The sequence below is a fragment of the Montipora capricornis genome, chromosome 7, assembly GCF_036669925.1.
Source record: "Montipora capricornis isolate CH-2021 chromosome 7, ASM3666992v2, whole genome shotgun sequence".
NCBI classification, from domain to species: Eukaryota; Metazoa; Cnidaria; class Anthozoa; order Scleractinia; family Acroporidae; genus Montipora; species Montipora capricornis.
In genome coordinates, this window is record NC_090889.1 from 37881638 (window position 1) to 37894981 (window position 13344).

The window sequence follows — 13344 nt, forward strand, 5'->3', positions numbered from 1 at the left end:
TAGCTTTGACGGGGTTTGAACCCGTGCCCTCGCGATACATGTGCGACGCTCTAACCAACTGAGCTATAAAGCCGCTGACGTTGGGAGCTGGTCATTTTTGAGTTCTTTACACAATTGCAAAAATTGCGTTCATAACAGCGAGGATCATAGCTTCACTTGATTTCATATCCGCAGTTCATATATGATCCATTTCATAGTAGCTAGTTTGTTGCCTCCATTGAATTAAGCTGCTTTTAAAACTGTTGAGTTAATTTGAATTTGTGTATTTTACACACTCCCTGCATGACAAGCACCAATCCTAAAAACCGCTATGTGTTTGTTCTAGACTGTTTTTTTTTTTCTAGCTTTCATTTAAGAGTTAATTTGACTTGGTCAAACGACAAAATTCGTGGATCTTACTTCCTTGGCACGAAACACTTGTAGCATTGCATTTCTTAACTCAGGTACTCTCCAACCATATAAAAATGGATTTAAAGCCGAATTCATGAAGACAACTGTGATGGCAAGATATATGCCAAGAAGACCCTCTCTTCCTTCACGGGCGAAATAAGTTATGTAAACAAGGAGATAAGGAAAGTAACAAATCGCGAGTACAATGAAGAATATAAATGCACTAAAGGCAGATTTTTGACGCCTGGCCATACTTGCGGTGGTATCAGCTCCCACAAACGCTCGAGCCTGATTCTGAATTTCTATTCGATGACGCCGAACAACTTTGAAAATGGTCGCGTGACATGTAACGGAGATACAAAACCCGATAAATATCCAAGAGGCAATTGAAGGTAATCGAATTCTTTCCTCCCAAATCTGGATGGTTCCTCCTACTACACAAACTGCCCAAATCGCTAGAAGAATACAAGTAATTCTTCGAACAGTAACGATGCTGGGATACTGCAGCGGCTTCACAATGGCAATGAGTCTGTCAAGACTGGTTCCTGCAATTATCCCTAGGGACACTCCGCAAAGAGAGAAAGCAATGGTGTTAGATCCTCTTTCAAACGTCAGTTTCAGTCTCTCCGATCGAGTGTACAAGTTAATTAAGCTACTTGCTATGAAAACGGGTTGCGCGATTAAACCAACAGCTAAATCTGTTGACGCCAGACCACATAGTAATAGGATAGAGGGCGAACGAAGCGTTGGTTTCTTCCACACTGCGTGCAGCACAAGCACATTTCCAATGGTCGCTGTGAAAGCAAGTACAATGTTTACAACACAGTTTACTATGATTACACTTTCTTCTTTTTCCATCTTTTCTTTAAGTTTGAATTTAACCAACACCGAGTAGACTGAGCAACGATCTTCTTTCTTTCTGATGTTTTCACGGAAATCAAACCTTTCCTTCCACGTTTAAGTTATTTCCAAAAGCTTGTGCTTGGTGAAAGAGCTAAGCAGTCTGCAATATGATCCTTTCTATCGAAAGCCGCCTTAACTCCGTGACTGCTAAAGCTACTCATGCAGCTGCTGTCGGAAACATTTGAGAAAGGTAAATATTGACACTCCCTATGAAACAAGTCATACACCTTGTTCTAAAATGGCCGTCATTTTAGTATTATTTTGTTTCGTTGCAAATTGGTCCTTTTGGCCTCGCTTTTAAACGTAAAATTCGAAGGACTCTTTAACGTTGAACGAGGTTGAAAGGGTCAATTTGCAATTAAACTAGAGATTACTAAAATGACGGCCACTTTTGAATAAGATGTATTGTAAGCTTGCACTTTCCGCAATTAGCAAATAACAAGGTAATGTAATTAAATGTGGCAATTGCAAAAAAAAAAAAAAAAAAAAAAAGAAAAGAACTTTGTTCAACTTTGTGTTTCGCCTACAAGTTATGGTTTACGTTTTTTGGAATGGCAAAACACCAGTTTCAATATTTTTGTGGACTTTTTGACGGTTTTGGTATCTACATACACTGTCATTTTCTCTGTGTACAGAAGTGATAGCTGCAATAGGAAGTTTCTCTCAAATATCAAAATTGTCTTTGTAATGGACGGCTAATATCTCCACGACTGGTATCCAGCTCATAGATAGGGACTTGTAGCGAGTTGTCAGTTGTAACGAGTGGTCTGGCTTTATGCGATGGGAACCACAGTATTTAAACGAATGGAGGTGGCAAGATTGTCGCAAGTTAACTTTTGGGAGTTGTCTTCGCAACTTTAAGCAAATTAAAGTCAATGCCGTAGTTTTCCAGATGCTGTCCTGAAATGAATAATCAAATGTCATGTATTTGTTATTCATCGAGTCGATGAATTTTGTTTTTTTGTTTTTTGTTATATATATATATATATATATATATATATATATATATATATATAGTAAGTAAAAAAGAAGCGAGGAAGGACAACTTCTGACGTAAAAAATGTTTAAAAATTAAAAATTTAATAAAACGTTTCGGTCAAAGACCTTCTTCAGTTATGACAACTTTTAAATAAAAACGAAACTTAAATAAGATTTAGGCGCTAACAGTTACATAACATGATCATGATCAACCGTTCTAAGGCCCTTTTCTTGGATTTCGTCAGGCCTTTAGGTTTTAGATGAACTCAAAGGCCTTGACCGGGAAGCTCATTATAATTTACATTGTTTAAGGGCCCCTCTATGGGTTTTGTTATTTTTTTTGCTTCGTTAAATTAGCTTTTTTGTCGTCTACAAATTAAATTAGCACCACTTTTTGTTCTTCTTTTTTGCAATCTTATATTTTTTTGACAGCTGTCACTTGTAATTATGTAATTGTTAGCGCCTAAATCTTATTTAAGTTTCGTTTTATTCAAAAGTTGTCATAACTGAAGAAGGTCTTTGACCGAAACGTTTTATTAAATTTTTAATTTTTAAACTTTTTTTACGTCAGAAGTTGTCCGTCCTCGCTTTTTTTTACTTACTACAGTCGTTCATGTCGTGAGGTTTGGACTAGGAATCTTGCAGATCCTCCTGACGTGGTGACACCTTTGTTGGCCTCAGAGACTCACGAACAGTTCTTGGGCCGACTTCGTCATAAAGAGGCTACCGAGATGCAACTTGTTTTGCCTTACACGTTTCTCAACAGCAACAGTGAATTGGTTCTTTTCTGATTTTAAAGCAAACCATTTTTAAGTTTTAAACTTATGGAACTCGATAACTGGGAAATAAAACTCAACAGCTATTACACCTTCGAACATCTGCTTCCCTAATTCTCCGGTTAAACATGAAACGTTAGTGATGTATTGGTGTATTGGTTATTGAAACACAGGCAACTTATTTCTTAACTTTCAGGCTACCGAGATGCAACTTGTTTTGCCTGGCATACACTTTTCTCCTCAACGATGAATTGGTTCTTTTCTGATTTTAAACCAAACCATTTTTAAGCTTTATACGTCTGGAACTCGATAAATGAGGAATACAACTCAACAGCTATTACACCTTCGAACATCTGTTTCCTAATTCTCCGGTTAAACAAGAAACGGTAGTGATGTATTGGTGTATTTGTTAATTTAAACACAGGCAAAGTATTTCTTAACTTCCAGGCTACCGAGATGCAACCAGTTTTGCCTTGCATACACTTCTCTCAACAGCAACGGTGAATTGGTTCTTTTCTGATTTTAAAGCGAAGAATTTTTAACTCTTATACTTAAGAGGCCTTCCAAAGGGGGTTCTGATGTCGCTTTTTCGCTCATTTCCCAGCCCACCTGTCGCCTATTTGGCTAGAGATAATTGTCGCTATCGCGATTTCGCTGCAATACAAATCTTCCCTAAACGTGCTTAATGCAAGACATGGGGTTATTCAAACGAAACAGCGCGGAAAGAAATGTAAATATGATATCAATCCCAAGCGAGCGCCACAACTAGGTTTGAATCGCACGGGAGCAAAATGTTTCAACCATACGAATTTTACCGAACTCATTCTGTGAAGGGCCGCAAACATCTAAGCCAAAGCATGAAATTTATACGCTCCAGTTTCTCTTCAATAAGAAATTAAGTCAGCCCAATACACTAAGCCTATCTTCTTGCAGTTTTCTCAGGGTTTAAAGTCCACTTCCGGAATCTAGAAGTCCTTTGTGATTGGTCTACGTAAATTCCGACTCGTTGGGGAGCATTATCGTTCCCAGAGCTGCGATCCTTTTGGCCAGCGCCGCAGATCGCGAGCTCTGGCTGGTTCCATCAACAATCCGCGATTCACGGAGTTCTAGTCGTTCTGCCCAGTCTCGACTTTTTTTCAAAATGGTGGACCAAGCCAAATCGATCTTTTGCACGACGGGTTAAATCATAGAATGGGAAGTCTAGATTTAAGCGACCAACCTTGTTTCCAGGCTCTCTCCCTCTCTCTCTCTCTCTTTTACTCCCAGAGCCTGGGAACGAGGTTGTTAAGCAACATCACATTGAAAGAAAAGAAGTACGAGCGTTTGAAGCTATCTGCGTTAAACGCCATCGGATCGTGATAATCGTTCCTCCTTGCAGCCTCACCGAAGACCTGATTCGGCCGAACGATTATCTATGAGTAGTTGCCTTCGAGAAGAAAGGGAATTTGTTAAAGGAAATGGCTTCAAACAAGTATTGAGTCATTATTTTTGAAGAACAAGCTCTGTCTTCTGACTTCAGATTTTATGATTGACGACTCATCCGTTCTAAACAACAATTTGTTCTTGATAGTTGTGGACGAACGTCAAAACACTCCAACATTCAATTTAACATTTATTCAGCAAATCCGACAAACATTTGAGGCCTCTCTCTGCTTAGCTTTTCTGACACTCTTTTTACCGGGCTCTTTAGATTGTCGCTCATTAACTTAAAAGTAAATACAGTAGTTTTTCTGGGGTTTCCTTTCCGAAAAGTTGATTGAACTCGACATAAATATTCCCACGCCGTTACTGTAGTGATTTGTGTGTTTATTAACATTAGGAATAAAAAAGGCGGAACCATCTGTCATATCACTTTCACTAATTAGATTAACAAATTTGTTGATTCTGAATGCGTCGGTGACAGCAACGGGTGTAGTCCCTTCTTTCTCTCCTCTTCCCAAGCCACCCTCGGGAATCCTAAACCCTTGAATCTGATTGGCTAATCGCGCGCTCGTAGCCGGTCCAGCTTTTTACGATACGGACCACGGTCCGAAATTTGTTCCGTACTGAAACTGTCGCAGCTAATTGGGGCGACACCTCTTAAAATGCAAATTTTCGCTTACTAACCGTTGCAAAGAGAAGGAAAAACATCAGCAGTGGAATAATAGGCCTGGTTATTCTTCAAAAAGGCGAGTATTCACATGATTTTGTTAACAACACTTTGCTGGTTTACTGTTTTCAAGTTGCTGGTTTTCTTGACATGTCGTTGAACTAAAACGACCACAACCGCACAGCAGAGAGCTCAAATAATGAGATATGAAGGCAGAGACAGATGTTTGAGTATTTTCCACTAAAATTTTTCCTCCTGTTTTAAGAACTTTCGTTTCATTTTCAACAAGACAAAGAATTTTAATACGTAGAACATTATTCTGCTGTTTGTACGAATTTTTCAAACATCATTGTTTAGTTTGTTTAGCTCGTTTCTGTGTGCTTGCTATGAAATATAACAGTTTTTTTTTTAATTGCACCAAGAGATATTTTAAGTTCTGTTTTATCGTTATCTATCATTTTTCTCTGAGCTTTGCGAACGGAGCACTTTTTTCAGTTATCAGTTAATTTCAACTGTGACAGTGCGACGTAGAGCGCATAAAAAGACTTTGTGCAAACCGGTTTGCCTGGGTTTATTTTCAGAAAAAAATAGCAGAAAATATAAATACGTTATTCACCGGCTTAGGTCAGTCCGTATAGATATTTGCGGCCTCGGGCCGTACTCAAGACCTCGGGCACATTTTTTCCCTATACGGACCTCCCAGCCGGTGAATAACATATGTATATCCTCACAGCCGTACAACCAGCCTTGCAGTATTATTTTGTTTTAAAGTTTGACTTCTGAAGCAACATTGCACCAATCGTACGTACCGCGCCTAACTTTGCCCGGAGTAACATGCATCGATCAACTTGCCCCACAATAAAGAACTGCAACAAAATAACAGCTTCCGAGTGATCGGTAACAGCTTCTTTAGTAAGAAGACGTTACGGAATCATTGTATTTTTCGGGAAGTTTTTTTTTCTTCTAAACGATGCTACACACTCGATTGCGAGAGGAAAGAAGATCAAAGAAAGCGCATGAAGTTATTGCTTGGACGAAAAATCCATGACGATACAAATACAGTAGGGCTCATTTAACACGGCGACCAAATTGAACACGCTCGTGTTCGGATGCCTTGCGTATACAGACACTCGAGTCACAAAACACCCAACAATTTTGTTCCACTCCATCCAACGCAATTAACCACACAGCAACGACCAGAAGCTACCAAAGGCTAACTAGTTTAAGAATGAAATAATTTATATGCCACATAATTTATATGCAGCACGGGAGTTTGGGCTTTCAGATCTTTTAACTCGCGTTTTGCATATTTTATACTCTGCATTCATACGCTAAAATTTTAAGCCAGTGAGCCTCTGACGTCTCTTTTCCCTGGAACCAACGGAAAAAGGAAAGGAAAGGAAAGGAATGGAACTTTATTTAAGTGGCTAGTCGTTATGGCGCTGGAGCACTAATTGGGGACACTGTAAACTGAAATGAAAGCAAATCAATTTGGATAAAAATCAAAGCTCAAAATTTTGCCAGTCAGGTGTTAAGCAAACACAATTTCAAATTCTGAAGAAAGTGATTTTTTATATCACAGGGGCACTTTAATTTTTTAATGGTTAAAAGAGGAAAAGTAATCGTGCTGCACGTGTGGCAAGCGATTTAGTTTTGTTTTCTTTTGTTTTGTTTTGTTTTTCTTTGTTTTGTGTGTTTGTTATTCATTTTTCTTTCAAATACAATATTGGGCCACATTTAATTGCATTAATTGGTATATGCTAATTGCGGAATCGAAATTGCAAGCTTTTTCACAAGTGGCCGTCATTTCAGTATTCTATAGTCTAATTGAAAGTTGAAACTTTCGGCCTCGTTCAACGTTAAAAGTTCTTTCGAAGCGAGTCCTAAATTGCTAATTTGCAACGAAACAAAGTAATACTAAAGTAGCCGCTATTTTGGAGCAAAGTGTATGACGTGTTTCGCAGAGAGTGTCAATATTTATCTTTTTGAGTTTTTCCCTACAGCCGCTGAGTAGCTTTAGCTGTCACGGAGTTAAGGCGGCTTTCGATCGAAAGGATCATATTGCAGACTGCTTAGCTCTTTCACCAAGCACAAGCTTCTGAAGATAACGTGAACCTGGAAGGAAAGATTTGCAGATTTCCGTGAAAAGATCAGAAACAAAGAAGATCATTGCTGAGACTACGCGGTGTTGGTTAGATTCAGACTTGAAGAAAAGATGGAAAAAGAAGAAAGTGCAATCATGTTAGTAAACTGTGTTGTCAACATTGTACTTGCTTTCACAGCGACCATTGGAAATGTGCTTGTGCTTTACGCAGTGTGGAGGAAGCCGACGCTTTGTTCGTCCTCTATCCTGTTGCTATGTGGTCTGGCGTCAACTGATTTAGCTGTTGGTTTGATCGCACAACCTCTTTTTATAGCACGTAGCTTACTTAACTTGTACACTCGATCAGAGAGACTGAAATTAACGTTTGAAAGAGGATCTAAGACCATTGCTTTTTCTCTCTGCGGAGTGTCCCTAGGCATCATTGCAGGAACCAGTCTTGACAGACTCATTGCCTTTCTGAAGCCGCTGCAGTATCCCAGCATTGTTACTGTTCGGAGAATTACTTGTATTGTTCTAGCGATTTGGGCAGTTTGTGTAGTAGGAGGAACCATCCAGATTTGGGAGGAAAGAATTCTATTACCTTTAATTGCCTCTTGGATATTCATCGGGTTTTGTGTTACCATTGCATGTCACGCGACCATTTTCAAAATTGTTCGGCGTCATCGAATAGAAATTCAAATTCAGGCACGAGCCTTTGAGGGAGCAAATGCCGCCGCACGTATGGCCAGTCTTCAAAAATCTGCCTTTAGTGCATTTATATTCTTCATTGTGCTCGCGATTTGCTACTTTCCTTATCTTCTTGTTTACATAATTAATCTCGCCGGTGAAAGAAGTGAGGATCTTCTTGGCAGGTCTCTTGCCACCACAGTTGTCTTCATGAACTCGGCTTTAAATCCATTTTTATATGGTTGGAGAGTACCTGAGCTAAGAAATGCAATGCTACAAGTGTTTCGTGCGAAGGAAGGAAGATAGACGAATTTTGTCGTTTGACCAAGTCAAACTAACTCGTAAATAAAAACTAGTACGAGAGTAAAAAAACTCTGGAACAAACACATAGCGGTTTTTAGGACTGGAGCTTGTCATGCAGGGGGTCTGTAAAATACAAACATTCAAATTAACTCAACAGCGTTAAAAGCAGCTTAATTAAATGGAGGCATGCAACAAAATAGCTACTATGAAATGGTATATGAAATGGAGCATATATGCATGAACTGCGGATATGAAATCAAGTGAAGCAATGTTCCTCGCAGTTATGAACGCATTTTTTGCAATCGCTTAAAGAACACAAAAATCACCAGCTCCCAACGTCAGTGGCTTCATAGCTCAGTTGGTTAGAGCGTCGCACCGGTATTGCAAGGTCACGGGTTCAAACAAAAATTACAAAAATTGCGTTCATAACTGCGAGGATCATAGCTCCACTTAAACTAGCTACTGCAGAGCCACGTGGAATTTTATTGCAGACTACGGAAGACAACTCCAGTTGATGACTAAAGCGGGATAATATCCTTTCTCCGATCGAAGGGGAACCAAGGTAGTCCCTGTCAGGACCATACAGGAATACTAAAGACACGCAGGAGGACCTCCAAAGACATTAACCAATTTCATTCCCAATGAAACCGACTGTCCTCCATTTCGTTTCTATTGGGCGCGTTTAACTATCCTTACGCATGTTCAAACGTACAAGGCTCATCGTCTTGTTTTTCGATCATGCAATTTCTTTAACAAGTAAGTTGAAATAATCATATTCAATCAGTCGTTAACCACACTATTTTGTTGTTTTGGAAACGAGATGTCCAAAAGACGGAGGAAACGATATTAGTCCATCCCTCTGATAGTAGACACGCATTGATTGATCATTTTTTAGGCGGTTTAATTAATCGTTACTTATTCTTGTAAGTATATTGTTTATTCGGATTAAAAGATGTAGATTTTAGCAATAGAGGACTTTTTCTGTTTTTACATAGCCTCATCAAAACACGAGGGGAATTTGCGAGAATTCGAGACAGTTATGTAAACCCGAGAGGTGGTCGAGGGTTTTCATAACTGCCGAGAATTCTCCTAGCTCCCCCGGGTGTTTAGATGAGGCTATACAAACAAGGGAAAAAAGTTCTCTATTCCGAATGAACCGTATTCCGGTCATCCCGTTCACTGTGTTATCGGGAGCAGCTCAATGGACAATGTGGAATAAAGCGCTGTGTTACTGCTCTACCACACGTACGCATTGCGTGCCTATTTTTCATCAATGACACTATTCCGAAAGCGGAATAGGTTCCCAAAAGAACACGAATACCGTGTACTCCGTGTATTCCTCTTCCGGAATCGCACCAAAAGAACGCGCCTTAAGAATTACCGGCGAAGACTCGTTCTTATATGCAGAGGGCGAATGTATGGGTGTCATTGATGAAAAATAGACACGCAATGCGCATATGTGGTAGAGCAGTAACACAGCACTTTATGCCACATTGTCCACTGAGCTGCGTTTTGTCTTCCAAGAGATTCAAGTTGTCTTTGTGTAATATGTAGCCTTAATAGTACACGATTTTGTTTTGATTTGGTAAATCATAATAGTGCCATGGTAGATGCCTTAGGTAAATAGCCCCTTGAGAAGTGTTGACTAGGAAAATACTCAACCCAGAACGATTGAAGAAAATAAAATGGAATATCGAAAACATTGGCCTCGAGGCAGACATGTTAATCATTTTCAAGTTCCTTTAGAACTTCATTTTCGCCTCAAGGTTAAGTGTGCACTCTAAGCGTCTGGGAGCTTTGTAAGACAAAAGTTCACTGAAGTTAAACCCTATCTGGCGGGGTTAGTACCTAGATGAGAGACCTCTTTGTGCCAGAAGTTCTAGGTTAACGGTCAAAAATGCGAATTACTCAAGGTATAGCTTTAATAATTGTTAGCCTGCTTTTGGAAAACAAATATTGATGCAAAAGTAGGTAAATATTGATATACAGTTTTAAGGAAGAACAGAAGGAAGTTTTCAGGAAGTGTCCATCAAGAATGAAATATTAGCCTTCAGCAACAAAATTTGCGACATGAAAACAAAATAAAATTTGAATCGTGAATATGAAAAGTTACCATCAGGGGAAAACATTTTCGGGGATTTTTGCTATGTTCAATTTTTCTATTGTACTTCTGGCTGCACAAGTAAATCGCAAAATCGAAAGTCACATCGAATTCAGCGGGCGCCGTGATCATATTACCTTACGTGTTTACTCGCGAAACAAAGGATACATCTGTGTCAAAATGATGGCAAGACACCGGGTTATTGTTTTTCTAAATTTAAATTGTTTTTTGTTTTAAATGTTTATGGTAGTTCACTTACAGTGCACTACCACAAAAACCGATCGAAATCCACGGTCATTCGTACGTAAAAAGACACTTAATTTATCCGCTAACGATTTAGAAAGTTGTTTGAAAAAGTGGAATAAGGAGGGAAGGGTGAGAGTGATGACAACTCAAGACTAGTGAATTGTAATGACTCCACTGACTGTCAAAGAAACACGAATTCGAACAACACAGAACTCACGTATCGGCAACGTCCACTTGACGTTAAACTATTCATCGCTAGATACATTTCTTTATCTATTTATTCTACAATCCTATTCTACGTTTATTCTAATACTACGTGCCTATTTCAAACGTTCAACTTATCTTGGGGTTATTGAAAAATTATGGATAATGCAGCAGCTTGCCCCTAATGTTCTGGCTCAAGGAGGATTTGTATTACAACAATAGGCAATCGTGACACGTCGAAATTTGAAAACAAAAATCACCGGTTCTGAAAAACCTTTTTCTTTTTTTTTTTTTTTTTGAGATACAAAAGCTTTCTTTGAAAAAAGTTCAAACAACCTTTATTGTAAATAGTGTTTCCCCTGATTTAACGTTACTTATTTGTTGGAGTGGATGTTCTCTTTCATCTTTTGTCGACATAATACACATAAACCGGGAAAGACATTATTATCCATTTGTACTAGTTATTGTACAGAAAACGCACGAAACAAGTACAAATACTCCACGATATTTGTACAATAGAAAACCGGTTTGACTAGTTGAGGTGTTGGCTGTGACGTAAAAATCTGTCACACGTTCTCGGTTGTTTACAATTCACTTGCTAGAAAATGGTGCAAAAAAGCTTGATAATAAATACCTTAGACGATTTTACTGTGTAGATGCGTGCTATATTTTTACCCGTCCCTTGTATTTTGAATCGCCCTGTACGGGCTTGTCAAAATACAGCGAGACTCGTAAAAATATCCCACGATACTACTCACTAAAGATATATGTAAATGCAACCACTGACTTTCGTGATTCGACACTCCACTCAGGCTAATTGCAAAAAGGAAGTCAGGCTTGGTTCTTGCATGCAACCATGCTAACGTAACTAATATTAACTGAGGAATCGTTTAAAGAATTGTTCAAAGGGTGTGGACTGTGTGCTATAAGTTGGACCAGGGGCTCGTATCTTGACCGTCCCGAAACTTCTCCGGCCTTTTCCGGGTGTGAAACTTCCCAAAATATATTACGAACGAAGAGATTTTAAGTCACCAAACGGCACAATCATTTTGCGTTTTGTTATCTTGGAAATATGTTAAAAGACCACCTCATCAAAAAAAGCGGATGGCAATCCCGTAAATGGCTTTTCGGACCCGAATGGCCTTCGGGACTATCGAGACAAATTATAGAAAACCATTTCAGAAAGAAAAATCGAGTTCTGCTCCGTAACGCCCCCCGCCAGGGTTGAATTTCTAACCTGGTCGGAGCTCAACATTGTGTTATGTAAATAGCCCACTTTCGATATATGAGGCTCTGGGAAATAAATTCGTAAACATCCGTATATTTATTCCCTAGACCCTCGAGATAATGGCTTTTGTTTGGACTGAGTTTTAAAATATCAAAAGTGGGCAACAGAAATTGAGGGGACAGAGAGGGAGGCTCAGCGCGTTGGCCGGGATATGTCATGTCCACGAAAGTTATTTTTAGACGAGCGGAAGTCTTTGTTCTAGCGGAAGTCTATCTTCCAAGACGTCCGCATACAGTCTTGCCTTGCCCTCAGGTTCTTAGTGAAAAGAGAAAATGGCGGGGCACGTGGAAGGCTGATGAAAAAAAATGTCGAGGCTTCCTCGGTGTGATCGTCATCCGACTGTTGATCGCTAACATCGATGTCGTCGTGCCATGAACTGTCGCCTTCGCTATTCGTATCTGACGCGCGTCCTCCGTTTAATTCACTGATGTCAGCCAGCGAGTCATTCGTGTCCACAAAAATAGTTGAACTTATTTCCCAGCTGGAATTATCAGACCAGAAAAAGCATTTTCCGCGTTTCTGAAAGTCTTTTTCATCGACAAACGTTAAGTCCACTTCGTCCGCCATCACATAAAATCTTTGCTTTTCTTTCAAACATCAGACCGAGGTTGGCCTGCATGCGGACGTCTCGGAAGACAGACTTCCGCTTGCCTAAATATAACTTTTGTGAACATGACATATCTCAAGGGCTGGACCGGGAACCTCCCTCTCTGTCTCCTAATTTTCTCTTGAAGTGGGTTATTGCGTCGCAATGGGTTTGTGGCATCAGCCAATGAACTGTGTTGCTATAACGTCATGTAACTGTTGAAAAGGAGCCATTGAAAAAAAAGTTTGCCTGGAGTAACATAAATCGATCAACTTGCCCCAAAACAAAGAACTTTTCTAGCAAGGAAATTGCAACAAAAGTAACAAATTGCCGAGTGATCAGAAAGAGCGTCTTTATTAAGAAGACGCTACGAAATCGTTATATTTTTCTTTCAGTTTTTTCTTCTAGACGTTCCTACACACTCGATTGCTAGAGGAAAGAAGATGAAAAGAAGGCCATGAAGTTATTGCGTGGACGAAAAATCCATGACGATACAATTACAGTAGGGGTCATTTAACAGGGCGACCAAATTGAACACGTTTGTGTTCGGATGCCTTACGTATACAGACACTCAATTCATAGAACACCCATCAATTTCGTTCTCCTCCTTTCAAAGCAATTCACTACAAAGCAACGACCATAAGCTACCAATCAGTTTTTGTTCAATGTACGATTTAACCATCATATTTATTACGTATGACAGCTGTCAA

General features: G+C 39.5%; 2 protein-coding genes and 1 non-coding gene across 3 annotated transcripts; 1 reads left to right on the forward strand and 2 right to left on the reverse strand.

Moving 5' to 3' along the window:
• On the reverse strand, positions 1 to 73 carry Trnat-ugu (transfer RNA threonine (anticodon UGU)). The gene has a single exon. It is a non-coding gene; the product is annotated as a tRNA-Thr (tRNA).
• A 74-nt stretch (positions 74 to 147) lies between these two features.
• LOC138055904 (melanocortin receptor 4-like) lies at positions 148 to 1411 on the reverse strand. The gene has a single exon (XM_068901771.1). It carries the CDS (start codon positions 1246 to 1248, stop codon positions 373 to 375), a length of 876 nt encoding a protein of 291 aa, XP_068757872.1. The 5' UTR covers positions 1249 to 1411; the 3' UTR covers positions 148 to 372.
• Positions 1412 to 7202: 5791 nt separating this feature from the next.
• Positions 7203 to 9894, forward strand: LOC138057926 (melanocortin receptor 4-like). Its single transcript, XM_068903831.1, has one exon. It carries the CDS (start codon positions 7352 to 7354, stop codon positions 8210 to 8212), a length of 861 nt encoding a protein of 286 aa, XP_068759932.1. The 5' UTR covers positions 7203 to 7351; the 3' UTR covers positions 8213 to 9894.
• The last annotated feature ends 3450 nt before the right edge of the window (positions 9895 to 13344 follow it).

What these genes read in the sequence shown, in the direction of transcription:
- LOC138055904 (XM_068901771.1), bottom strand. Translation starts at nt 1,248, where the DNA reads ATGGAAAAAGAAGAAAGTGTAATCATAGTAAACTGTGTTGTAAACATT.
- LOC138057926 (XM_068903831.1), top strand. Translation starts at nt 7,352, where the DNA reads ATGGAAAAAGAAGAAAGTGCAATCATGTTAGTAAACTGTGTTGTCAAC.